Source organism: Populus euphratica, unplaced genomic scaffold (genome assembly GCF_000495115.2).
Source record: "Populus euphratica unplaced genomic scaffold, PopEup_1.0 scaffold19.1, whole genome shotgun sequence".
NCBI lineage: Eukaryota > Viridiplantae > Streptophyta > Magnoliopsida > Malpighiales > Salicaceae > Populus > Populus euphratica.
In genome coordinates, this window is record NW_011499853.1 from 1,390,335 (window position 1) to 1,402,285 (window position 11,951).

General features: G+C 33.5%; 2 protein-coding genes across 4 annotated transcripts; both read left to right on the forward strand.

Moving 5' to 3' along the window:
* The first annotated feature begins 1,517 nt into the window (after window positions 1-1,517).
* Window positions 1,518-2,838, forward strand: LOC105122406 (zinc transporter 4, chloroplastic-like). The gene is made up of 2 exons (XM_011021498.1): window positions 1,518-1,600; window positions 2,520-2,838. Exons 1-2 carry the CDS (start codon window positions 1,518-1,520, stop codon window positions 2,836-2,838), a joined length of 402 nt encoding a protein of 133 aa, XP_011019800.1.
* Window positions 2,839-4,271: 1,433 nt separating this feature from the next.
* On the forward strand, window positions 4,272-9,358 carry LOC105122197 (Galactosyltransferase family protein). Of its 3 annotated transcripts, XM_011021160.1 has the most exons (8): window positions 4,272-4,575; window positions 4,837-5,401; window positions 6,918-7,070; window positions 7,155-7,237; window positions 7,311-7,410; window positions 7,521-7,634; window positions 8,569-8,711; window positions 8,802-9,358. In XM_011021160.1, the coding sequence occupies exons 2-8, from the start codon at window positions 4,989-4,991 to the stop codon at window positions 8,888-8,890; spliced, it is 1,095 nt and encodes a 364-aa protein (XP_011019462.1). In that variant the 5' UTR covers window positions 4,272-4,575; window positions 4,837-4,988; the 3' UTR covers window positions 8,891-9,358. The 3 variants fall into 3 exon arrangements, with proteins under 3 accessions (XP_011019462.1, XP_011019461.1, XP_011019464.1); XM_011021159.1 differs by lacking the exon at window positions 4,272-4,575 and having other exon boundaries at window positions 4,775-5,401; XM_011021162.1 differs by lacking the exons at window positions 4,272-4,575; window positions 8,802-9,358 and having other exon boundaries at window positions 4,775-5,401; window positions 8,562-8,682.
* Window positions 9,359-11,951: the final 2,593 nt, after the last annotated feature.

The window sequence follows — 11,951 nt, forward strand, 5'->3', positions numbered from 1 at the left end:
AAAATCATTAAAAAAATAAAAAATAAAAAGAAAACAACTTCAATACTTTTTAGGATATGTTATAATAGAATAGAATAATATAATATAATATAATATAATTATAATTATATAATACATTAATAACGAGGAAAGCTACAATACTTTCCACATGCTTTTTAGAGTATTACTTAATACAATATATTAACAATGAAGAAATAATTAGGAAAGTTAGAAGGTCTGGAAAAAGCTATAGCACCTTCCGCACGCCTTCTCTATGCCTTTTAGAATATTATTTAATATATATAAACTTCAATCGTGAAATTTATACATGTAATTGGGCTTTGTCGGTAAAATTCCTCACTTCACCCTCTACTATGTCGTGGGTTTAAAGTACACAATGAATTTATATTATTATTATTATTATTATTATTATATAAAAATTGATATTTAAATGTCATGGGCATGTTTCAAGCAGACAATAAAAAAAACCAACAATTCAGGTTATATTCATATCTAGATAAAATAAATAAATTTTATTTGAATTAAACAATAAAAATACATGTAAAAATAGTATATTGATAATTATTTTAAAAAATAGACCAAGATAATAACAAAAAAAAATATGTGTTTGTATAAAGTTAGATAAAAAATAAATAAATATTTTTTGATCCAAGTCAAGTAATAAAGGACAAGCCAACCATGATTAATTCGCAAAAATTATAATTCATGCCATGAGATTAGGATAATTTAATATAAAAAAGTTTAACAAAGCTATAAAATCATTTTTTTAGTAATATATATATATATATAAAAGCTACATAAAAAGATGTTGATGTACGTTAATTTTCTAAACTCATGACTCGTATTATTAAAATAGAAACATTATATGTGAAAAAATCACAAAACACAACTCTTTACATATCAAATATTAAATGATACATACATACATAATGATTAAAGAAAAGTAGTAATTAAAAAAAAGATAAAAAATAAATTAGAGGGCAATAAAAATATTTCTATTGAAACATGGAATCAAGAATAGAATTTTTTTAACAAAAATAAAAAAAATTCTAAAAGAACAAGTATCAAATTAAAAAAAAAAATACACCATACAAATAAATTAAGGGGTGAAATTGAAAACCACTAAAAGTTATTCAAAAGGGATAAGAAGAAAAAATAAAAAATGAAAAGCATAAGGACCAAAGTGGAAAAAATAACAATTTTTTTTTGAGATTTAATGATAAAATTTTTTAAAAATAAAAAATTTATAAAAGGTCTAAAGGCATAATTCTTTTTTTAAAAAAGACCAAATCTAAAAACAAAACAAATTGAGGGACAACTCTAATTTAATTGGAGGGCTAGGTGTGAAAACCAAAAGGGAGAGACAGGACAAGGAGCAAAAAAGGGCCCATGGTTCGTTTCAGGACATGCGCTAGTCTAACACGAAGGGGCCGCTAAGAGGATTCAAATGCGCTAGTCTTGGGTTATATTTATGTGGGCCTAGATTCGTTAAAATATCAGTTGATATCAAACTATAAATGGTTGGTGATGGATTCGTTGCAGTTGCTGTGATAGCTACATTGCATGACGCGTGGATCAAACCTGGTAGGGGTGAGCATTGGTGGATTCCATATGATCTTGATTAAAAAATCCAATTGAATCCATTTTTCATTTTTTTAACCCAACTGAATAAACAATCAACTCAAACTAGATGTTCCAGTTCAACTTTGTTTGGTTTTATATTTAAGGAAACCAAATTAGTCCATGTTCTTTTTAATTGGATTTCTCCTAGAGGCTTTGATGTTATGAGTGTGGGCTTTTTTTATTTTCTATTTAAAAATCCAGCTCAGTTTTCTATTTAAAAAAAATTTAAATTAGTCCATTAATGTTGGGCTATTTGAAGAAGTTTTGATATAAAGATTATTTTTTAAAATATTTTTTATTTAAAAATATATTTAAAAACATTTTTTTTATTTTTTTAAAATTTATTTTTAATACTAGCATATCAAAATAATATAAAAATACTAAAATTTAATTTAAATTAAAAATAATAAAAATTTTCAAACTTTTTTTTAAAAAACTTTTGAAACATAAAAACAAATTAAATTTTAATTGGATTCTTTTATTTTATATTTTAAAAAATCAGTTTGGTTAATTGATTTCATTTGAAAATTTTAATTGAAACAAATTAAATTATTTTTTTTAAATTTTCTAATTGAGTTTTTTAGTTGATTTGTTTTTTTTGTTAATTTCAAATTAGTTTTTTTCTATTAGTGGATTATTTTGCTCGTCCCTGAAACATGCATATTTTTACAAGATAAGATAATAATGACTGTAGCAGTAGTAGTGAAGGACCTTGAAAAAGATAAATTTCAGTTTTGGAATAATTCCGATTAGCTAAATAGCTACACTGAATAAGATGGTCGGTGCTTGGTGTTATTGTTCAGAAAAAGAAAAGAAAAGAAGCATGGTCAGGGGAGGACTTCCGTCATGCTGAGCACATATTAATGGTGAAATTGTTATCATTGGATTATCTCCAGGAGTTACGTAGAATCCATGTGCCATAAGCCATTCAACACTGCATTACCATTTCACCAGTTCTTCCAAGGATCTGCACTTGTAGGCTGCACACCTCAGGCACAGTTTAAGACTCCGTCGACTACAATAATGGCGTGCTTTTTTGCCATTACAACCCCTGCAGGAGGCGGCATTGGGATAGCCATTGCTTCACTTCACAATCCGAACAGCCCCGGAGCCTTGGTTGCTGAAGGCATCTTAGATTATATGTCAGCTGGAATTCTAGCTTACATGGCTTTCGTCGACCTTATTGCTGCTGATTTTTTTGCAGAAAGGAGATGAGCTGCAACTTTAAACTTCAAATACTACTAATGAAGCTGTGAAAAACCTTACACGTATTGGGCTTTTCATAGCTTTAGTCTTGAACTTTTGAGTGACCTACAAACAAGTTTCCAATAAGAGGAGGGAGCTTTCCGTTATTTAAATTAGTAAATATTAAAAATGTTAAATAATATTCTTATTTTTTATTAAAAATAGAATAATATTTTCAATTTAATCTATATATATTTTATTTGTATTTAAGTTAAAACTATACACTCATAATAACCTCCTATGTTTGTTCTTAATTAATTTAACAAAAAGAATATATATATGTGGAAAAAGAAATGCGTGTAGAGAGTGTTTGTATAGTAGTAATATATGGTGCTAAAAATTATTGCATGCTTTTCCTCGCGGCTGGATTGATATCTCCACTTGCAATCTGGGCTCGAGTTTATTATTCTTAGATGAGTTGTTTACTTTCAATCTTCAGAAGAATATACAAAGAAACTAGCTACCTGCCTGGTGGTGGGCTGACCACACTGCGCAGCCAAGGAGGTGGTCAAACAGTTTTGCGGGGCTGCGTTTCATAGGCTTACTTGCCTAACTTCCAACTGTAATCGCTAATCCGCTACTACAACTGGACCAGAGATTTTCCCATCATTTCAGAAGTTCCAACTGCGTTAACATTTTGCTCTTTCGTAGAGAATTTCGCGGATTCAAATTCAATGAAGAAGTAACTTCGCCGTAAATAGAGTTCAATATAAACAAGGACCGCTCACCTTAACGTAGCTCAGGTTTCAAGATTAGATTAGGAGGGGCCTCACTGTGCACAGGGTGGGTACTCCCCCCACCTCTGAAAATAGCCCCTCAACCAATATTTAATAAAGAATAAAATTAATTTTTTTCATAACAGCCATTTACTTGTTTCCTTTGATCTTATCTCAATCCCACAAAAAAGATTAAAATTTATATCCATTCTTCAAGTTGATTAGAAGACAAAGTCACGGCCAAGCTAATATGAACAACTAATCAATTTTGATTAATTCTTTGTTTTCATTCACGTAGTTAAAGCAAGATCAAACATCTTCTTTCTTCCGCTCAGGACAGGCAATCTGTGAACTTGACAAACAAAAAATGGTTCATCTTCTTTCTGTGTATCATAAACAGGTTTGGTTTGGTTAAGTAGTTTGTTATCAATATATTATTTTTCAAGGTAAGAACTTTCAAGGTGTTTAAATTAACAAATACATCCGGACCCAAAATGCTGGAAAATGGATCTATCGGGTCAGATCATGGGTCATTATTTTGAAAACAGCCAAACCCGACCCGACCCGACCCATGTATATTGGCAACCATATGGACATTAATTACGGCTAGGGTAAAACGTTAAAATCTCGAGTCCTTAACACATGCAACCCTGCTATAAATACATAACGATCTTCTCTCCATTCTCTTCCACTTCACAGCCGCTCGTTACTACCATTAATCCTCTTCCTTCCTTCCTTCCTTCCTTCTGGAATCAATCATCTTTCACAACCCAAAACATTTCAAAATCCTCTATTAATGGGATTAGTTGGCCTTTGGGCGGCGATGCCTCTAGCCTCCTTGAGTGAGTGTTTTTTCTCTCGAAAGTAGCGACGTCCTTCTTAGATGCTGCTTGTAAACTGTAAAGGCTATGCCTTTTACGAAAATGAAAGTTTAATCGTTCAAAGAACTGGAAGAACGATCCGTCAACATGGTCCCTTCATTAAGAAGAAGGTATCCTCTTTGTTTTTTAGCCATGGTGTTCAAATATTAGGGCAATGCTGTGAGACGTATGGTAGTTTTTGTTTTTGCGTACAAACTGTATTTTTGAATTTTTTTAAAATTATTTTTAATGTGATGATGTTAAAATTAAAATTTTAAAAATATAAAAATTATTAATTTAATATATTTCTAAATAAAAAACACTATAGAAAACTACTAAACTCTCTATTTATTTATTTATTTATTTTTACTTTTTACCAAACCACTGTGCAGTAAAAAAAAGCATGTAAATCAGGCAATAGCATAGCGTTGGTGCTTAGAAGTAGTAACAGTATTTATAACATCCTTAAAACCCTAGTTCCACTTCAGTTTCACTGTCACTCTTCCAGTTAAACCCAACAAGGTGGCTCTCTCCACCAAATCAAATGCCCCTCTTTTCTCACCGCCACCCATCCTCCTCCGCCATCCCAACCACCATCAATCCCAAAACTTCAAAACCATCGAAACCCAATTTTATACCTCCTTCAACCCGCTACCCTCTACCTCTTCTGGTCTTTTCACTCATCTCCCTTCTCATTGGACTTTCTGGCACAATCTTCGCTATCTCGGCGATCCGCAGACCCAAACCTGTTCCTGTTTTTCGCTGTGGCAGATCCGAGGACACTTTTCGAGCATTTTATTCGGGTTCGGGTAGAACCCGAGGTGATGATAACGGAGCATTGATTGACAGGCCTAAGCTTCTTGGGTTTGTGGGGATTCAAACCGGGTTTGAATCGGGTGATCGCCGGGCTGCACTTAGAAGTACTTGGTTTCCTTCTGACCCAGATGGACTTTTGAGGTAAAATCGTGATCTTTGTGTACAAATTCGAGAACTTGAGAGATGTTTTATGTTTCTTTCGGGGGAGCCAAATGGGGGCATAAGTTAATGGAAGGAGAGATGAATATCATGTCCTCTCTGTTGCAATACATTCTAGTAAGATTGTTCTTCCATATAATGTTATGTCTTGGGGAACTTGGGGCAGTGATGTCATTGATAATCCCAGCTCTATGAGATCTTCAATTTGAAGATCCAGGAATAGATGTTATCAATTTCTGTCTGAGCCTATAACACTGTCCTACTATTTCTATCTGAGCCTATAACATTCTTCAAGTAAGATATTTCATTATAGTTTAGTAATTTTGAGTCTTGAGGAACTTGGTGGCAGTGATGTCATTGATAATCCCAGCTCTATGAGACCTTCAATTCGAAGGTCCGGGAATAGATGTTATCAGTTTCTGTCTGAGCCTATAACACTGTTCTAGTTCATTTTGCTTTTATTATCTCAAGTCTTCAGGGACTTGGTGGCAGTGATGTCATTGATAATCCCAGCTCTATGAGACCTTCAATTTGAAGGTCCAAGAATAGATGTTATCATTTTCTGTCTGAGCCTATAACACTGTTCTCGTTCATTTTGCTTTTGTAATCTCAAGTCTTCAGGAACATGGTGGCAGTGATGTCATTGATAATCCCAGCTCTATGAGATCTTCAATTTGAAGATCCAGGAATAGATGTTATCAATTTCTGTCTGAGCCTCGAACACTGTTCTAGTTCATTTTGCTTTTATAATCTCAAGTCTTGGGGAACTTGCTGGCTATGATGATCATTGATAATCCCAGCTCTATGAGCTCTTCAATTGGAAGGTCTAGGAGTACTTATGTTTTCAATTTCTGCCTGAGCCTAATAATATTCTTGAGTAAGATATTTTATTATACTTTGATATTTTACAGTCCTGAGGAACTTGGTGGCAGTGATGTCATTGATAATCCCAGCTCTATGAGATCTTCAATTTGAAGATCCAGGAATAGATGTTATCAATTTCTGTCTGAGCCTCAAACACTGTTCTAGTTCATTTTGCTTTTGTAACCTCAAGTCTTGAGGAACTTGCTGGCTATGATGATCATTGATAATCCCAGCTCTATGAGATCTTCAATTGTAAGGTCTAGGAGTATTATATGTTTTCAATTTCTGCCTGAGCCTAATAATATTCTTGAGTAAGATATTTTATTATACTTTGATATTTTACAGTCCTGAGGAACTTGGTGGCAGTGATGTCATTGATAATCCCAGCTCCATGAGTTCTTCAATTTGAAGGTCTAGGAATAGATGTTATCAATTTCTGTCTGAGCCTATAATGTTGTTCAAGGAAGATATGCAATATTTTGTTTTTTGTTCACACATAATTTAGTAATATTTTCTCTATCCTAGTTAGATTCTTTTTTCTGCTGTGAAGTTTTACTTTGACATCAGGTTATTTATGGATCCAGCATGCTATGATCTTATTGAAAAGATCAAGTTCACTGCTGCTTTATTGTAGGTTGGAGCAAGCTACTGGTTTAGCATTTAGGTTTGTAATAGGGCGCTCAAAGGATGCAAAGAAAATGGCCCAGCTTGAGAAAGAGGTGGATAGGTACAGAGATTTCATGCTCATAGATGTCGAGGAAGAATATCTAAAGCTTCCATACAAAACGTAATAGTTCCTTTTCTGCAGTAAGGTTTCCTAATGTGGATTCGATTGATAGCTTGTGGAGTAATGCCTTTCTCCTGTTATTAGGTTGGCCTTTTTCAAGGCAGCCTTTAAGCTTTTTGAAGCAGATTATTATGTCAAAGCTGATGATGATATCTATTTGCGCCCAGGTATACAATAGCAATTGTAATGATTTATCAGCAAGGTATACTGCAATTAATGTTGATATTTTTTCTTTGTTAGATCGCCTTGCAACTCTTCTCGCCAAGGAAAGAACCCACTCACTGACTTATATTGGATGCATGAAGAAAGGACCAGTGATCACTGATCCTAAAATGAAATGGTATCCAGTCATCACATATTTTTTACTGTTGGATTTGTCATTATTTTTTACAGTTCGTTGGCGTGGGTTCTTGCTAGTTGCATGATTTAGGTAATTTTTCAACAATTCAGGTATGAGAAATCGGGACATCTGATTGGAAATGAGTACTTCCTGCATGCTTATGGACCTATATATATTCTTTCTGCAGAGGTTGTGGCTTCATTAGCATCTGCTAGAAATAACAGGTCTGGCATTTATGTAGGACTTTTTTGCACTGATTCCTTATGTTTGTCATCCTATGTATCCAGCCAGCCAACTTAATAATCCACACTTCTAATAACCTACTTTGCATGGATAAGTATGGTTATTGTTTTGATGGAGGTTTCAATAGACTTCAGCATACTTTTCTTTTATTGGTAAATTGATGGCTTTCCATGTTAATTGTTATCTGCTAATTGGAAATCAGATTCATGACAAGTTTGAAGTTGGATCACAAGAAATGGATTTTGGAAAGAGTTACAATTTAGAACTATAAAGACCAGCAAATTTTCAGTTTTGATTTAGAGCCTTGAAGTTCTTTAATCTTGCCATTTTAAATTTTACTCGTTGATTATGCTCGTCAACGGTAGCTTTCATGGCTTCAATGCCTCACTACAACATACTGTCCAACTTTAAATGCCTGTCTTTGAGAACTTGTTTATGATAGGATGATTGACTCCCTTCTCCTTGGTGTTCTTTCTCATCATCCCGATTCCTCAATTGTCCCCAAGGCCATTATCAAAATATCTTCTTTATCAGGAGTAGTTAGATTTGTAGCTATTCTCCCAATACAGGAGAAGCTATTTTAAAAGAGGAAACAGTATGGCTGCTGTCACAAGCCCTCACATTAGTTAGATTTTTAGCTATTCTGCCAATACATAGGAAAAAGTAGGTTGAATTAAAAGATGATGTCCACTAAGTCTTCTGGTCTGTGTTGTCTGAACTGCTTACTGATCTAAACTTCATTTGGACTCGGGCAATATTTTTCTTTCTCTAGTGCTACTGAATTTGCTTATTGGAGCGAGTTTTCATACAGAAGCCTTTTTATCCTCTTCCTTTCTTTTGGAGTCATTTTCATGCTGTAGTCTTGTTTTCCTTTGGATGTGCTCTCGCTCAGTAGGTTCATCTTTTAGCTTTCAGTTTGAGAATGTTCAGCAATGAGGATGTCACCATTGGATCGTGGATGCTTGCAATGAATGTTTATCATGAAGATAACCGAGCCATATGTGATCCCCGATGCACTCCAACATCTATAGCAGTTTGGGATATTCCTAAATGTTCTGGTAATACTCTATTCCTTGAATTCCTGAAGACATTTCCCTTTTCATGTTGTTTGCTAAAACCTTAATTAATGGATAAATGAACAATATCAGGTTTATGCAATCCGGCTAGTCGGATGAAGGAGCTTCACAAGATTGATATGTGCTCTAAAAGTCCAACATTGCCCCCTGATGATAGATAGTGTCCAATCAGCCAGAACTTATGCTTGCATAACACTGACGTAGCAATATAGGCTGTTTTTGAACAGGGTGCTGGGTTTCTGCAGGACAAGTATCTTTCCCCAAAGAGCAATAGGGGCTTTTGTATTCTGCCATTCTATTCTCCATGTAAAGACCGTATAGCCATGCAATGCATTATCTTCAAGTTGCTAGATAAGTTAATAGCACTATTAAAGGAGTGCTTGATTCTTAAAACACCGAACATGAGAATCGAGTGTCGTTAGACACGTAGAATACCAGCACCATGGGATTATGGTCACTTGGGTCGGGAGACTCATTTTGAGTTTGTTCTAGGATTCAAGCGAGGGTATCTGCCTGTACTAGTGATCTGATTACTGTTTTTTGGTTTGCCCATACGAGTATGGTGTATAATTTGTATGTACTTTAATTGTTATATCTCCACTGAAATGAAATCACACTGTTCTCTTTAATTTGTGCTCTCTTTGTTCATTTTTACGCTTGTCACGTCCTTGGCTGCCTGTGATGAACTTGTGTAAGAATCACATGGAATAAGTTTCATGTTGCTTGGCCATCATTTCCTGGGAGCTTATCAAGTTTGTGTTTTGCGGAGGAAGGCAAAGGAGAGCTATGCTATTTAGGGTTTCATCTACTGCATCATTGGATTCTTCACGAGTTAAATTCAACGTGTGCTTCTCTTTTAAGGATCCTGGCGGTCTGAACATCGAAAACAAGTAGGCGTTTTAGCTATAATAACAATAACTGGAATGGCTGACCAATATGAATATCCACAACTCTTTTTTTTTTTTTTTCTGGATAAAACTTGGTTGGACAAAAATAGAAAATATAATAAACACAGCCAAATAGGTTTCGCCTATGAAAATATTCTTTAAGTCATAAAAAAAATCTATTTATATTACTAACAATCAAATAAATGATTTCAAGATAAAATAACTGCAGGTGCATTTGCATTTGCTTTGGAAATAACTATCTCCTAAATACCTGCCAGAATCCATCATCTTCCTAACACAATTGCAATACCCTTCATCATCAACACAGGCTAAATCCCCTAGCACAGATGTGAACTCGTGTAATTTTTTATTCCTGATGGTATAGGCAATCACACCAGACGGTTCCAACAACCAATGAAGAGCACCTGTAAAGAATACCGAGGGTCCAGACAACATAAAATTGTCCATAGGCTAAATTGCAGGAGAAGTACCTGTCGTCTATGTTTTGCTAATGGAAGTGTAGATATTTACTCGTATAGAACCACCGTCATCAGTAAGCTCCGCAACAGTAAAGTTAGGGTTGATAGAGTAAGGATCAAAGGCAAAGCCATATACAAGAAACCCTTTGATTCTTAAGGAAGTATCTGGTTTTTCAACCAGAGATGGAGCTATAGGGAGGGTGATGTAATCGGCATTGGAAGGGTCATAGACAATAAACGAGGAATTTCCTTTACGAAAGTAGGAATCGTAAAGAAGGATCAACCCATTGGAGGACTTCGATGGGGCTAGATTTCCACCACAAGTGCCATAACTATCATCTTGTGGTAGAAGCATTGGCATTGGTGGCCCCAAACAACATCCCTGGTAGGTATTGTAGTTAAAATTGTAATAGTTCAAGGAGGAGTAGTCGTCCTGGTCTCGCAAGAGCACATGGAAGTTCTTAATAAACTTAATGGCGTCCTTGATAAACTTCTAGTACATTTGAAGTTCTACTAGTTAAAATCCTTTCGATGGAAAAAAAGACTCGAGGCTTCTTTGGCAGTTCTCAAAATCTCCGAAGAATCTTTTGATCGGTCTCTATAGATTTCATCTTACTATATATTATATTAACTGTCCACAAAAAAATGTAGAGAAAGCAAATAAATAACGGCAAGCAGTGAGAAAACTCTTGCTTAGATAATTGGCTAGCACTTCCTTTTGTGACTGCAAACAAAGCCTCAAGGGTCTTTCGATTTGGTGTTGAAGCCATTGTCCCATGCTGAATGAACCTCAAAAAATTGCTTCATGTAATTGCCAATACTTTCCTATTAATCTCAGAGCTTCAGAAAGGGGGCAAAACTACAAGAGCTGGCACAATTTGCAAGAGACTTTGTGACTGCGTGAGTTTGGTTGCAAATTTGTAGCCATCACAATTGCAAGCATGCATGTATTGAAATAATACACACACAAAAACTTCAAGGGTTTTCTGTTTATTTTATAGCTAGATACAAGAACAAGACATGGTGGATAGCTACATGTACATAGATTTCACTAGATAGCTAGGCCGTTGTGATATGTGTACTGTTCTTGGACCGATCAGATGTTTTTTAATATAAAAAATATCTAAATTATTAAAACATTTTTAAAGGAATAAAAAAAATCTAGGACCTAGATTATTGTTTAAATGAGTTTAATAAGTTTAGTTAATTTAAAAATATAATTAAAAAAATCAAACAATAAAAAATCTAAAAGAAGAACAACATAAACTAATAAAAAAAATAAAAAGTTTATCATTATTATAAAAAAGATATCTTCTATTTTTTAAAAAAAAAATTAATAATTTTATTTGATAAAAAAATAAAAATTAAATAAGAATGAAATAACTTCACTACCAAAAAAAATATGAAGCACAATTACTAGTAAATTAATACTGAGAAGAACATTTAAAAAATAATTTTTTTTTAAAATAAAAAAATCTTCACTACCAAAAAAAATATGAAGCACAATTACTAGTAAATTAATACTAAGAAGAACATTTAAAAAATAATTTTTTTTTAAAATAAAAAAATATAACTTGAATTAATTTGTAAAATTCAAACTTTATTTGTGAAACTAAAATCTTGAATTAATTTGTCAAATTCAAACTTTATTTGTGAAACTAAAATACCCTAATGCAAAAATATATAAATAATAAATAATAAAAATCAACTCTTAAATAAAGTAAAAGATGGAAAGAAAAACTAAAAATAAAATAATATAAAAAAATAAAATAAAACCCGAGTTAACTATTACCATATAAAATAATAAAATAAAACCCGAGTTAACTATTACCCTTTTAGCTAATCCAATAATTTTG

Coding starts and splice junctions, on each gene's coding strand:
- LOC105122197 (XM_011021160.1), top strand. CDS start 4,989: ATGCCCCTCTTTTCTCACCGCCACCCATCCTCCTCCGCCATCCCAACC. Junction 5,402..6,917: donor GACCCAGATGGACTTTTGAG/GTAAAATCGTGA, acceptor GCTTTATTGTAG/GTTGGAGCAAGCTACTGGTT. Junction 7,071..7,154: donor CTAAAGCTTCCATACAAAAC/GTAATAGTTCCT, acceptor TCCTGTTATTAG/GTTGGCCTTTTTCAAGGCAG.
- LOC105122406 (XM_011021498.1), top strand. CDS start 1,518: ATGGTTGGTGATGGATTCGTTGCAGTTGCTGTGATAGCTACATTGCAT. Junction 1,601..2,519: donor CCTGGTAGGGGTGAGCATTG/GTGGATTCCATA, acceptor GATTATCTCCAG/GAGTTACGTAGAATCCATGT.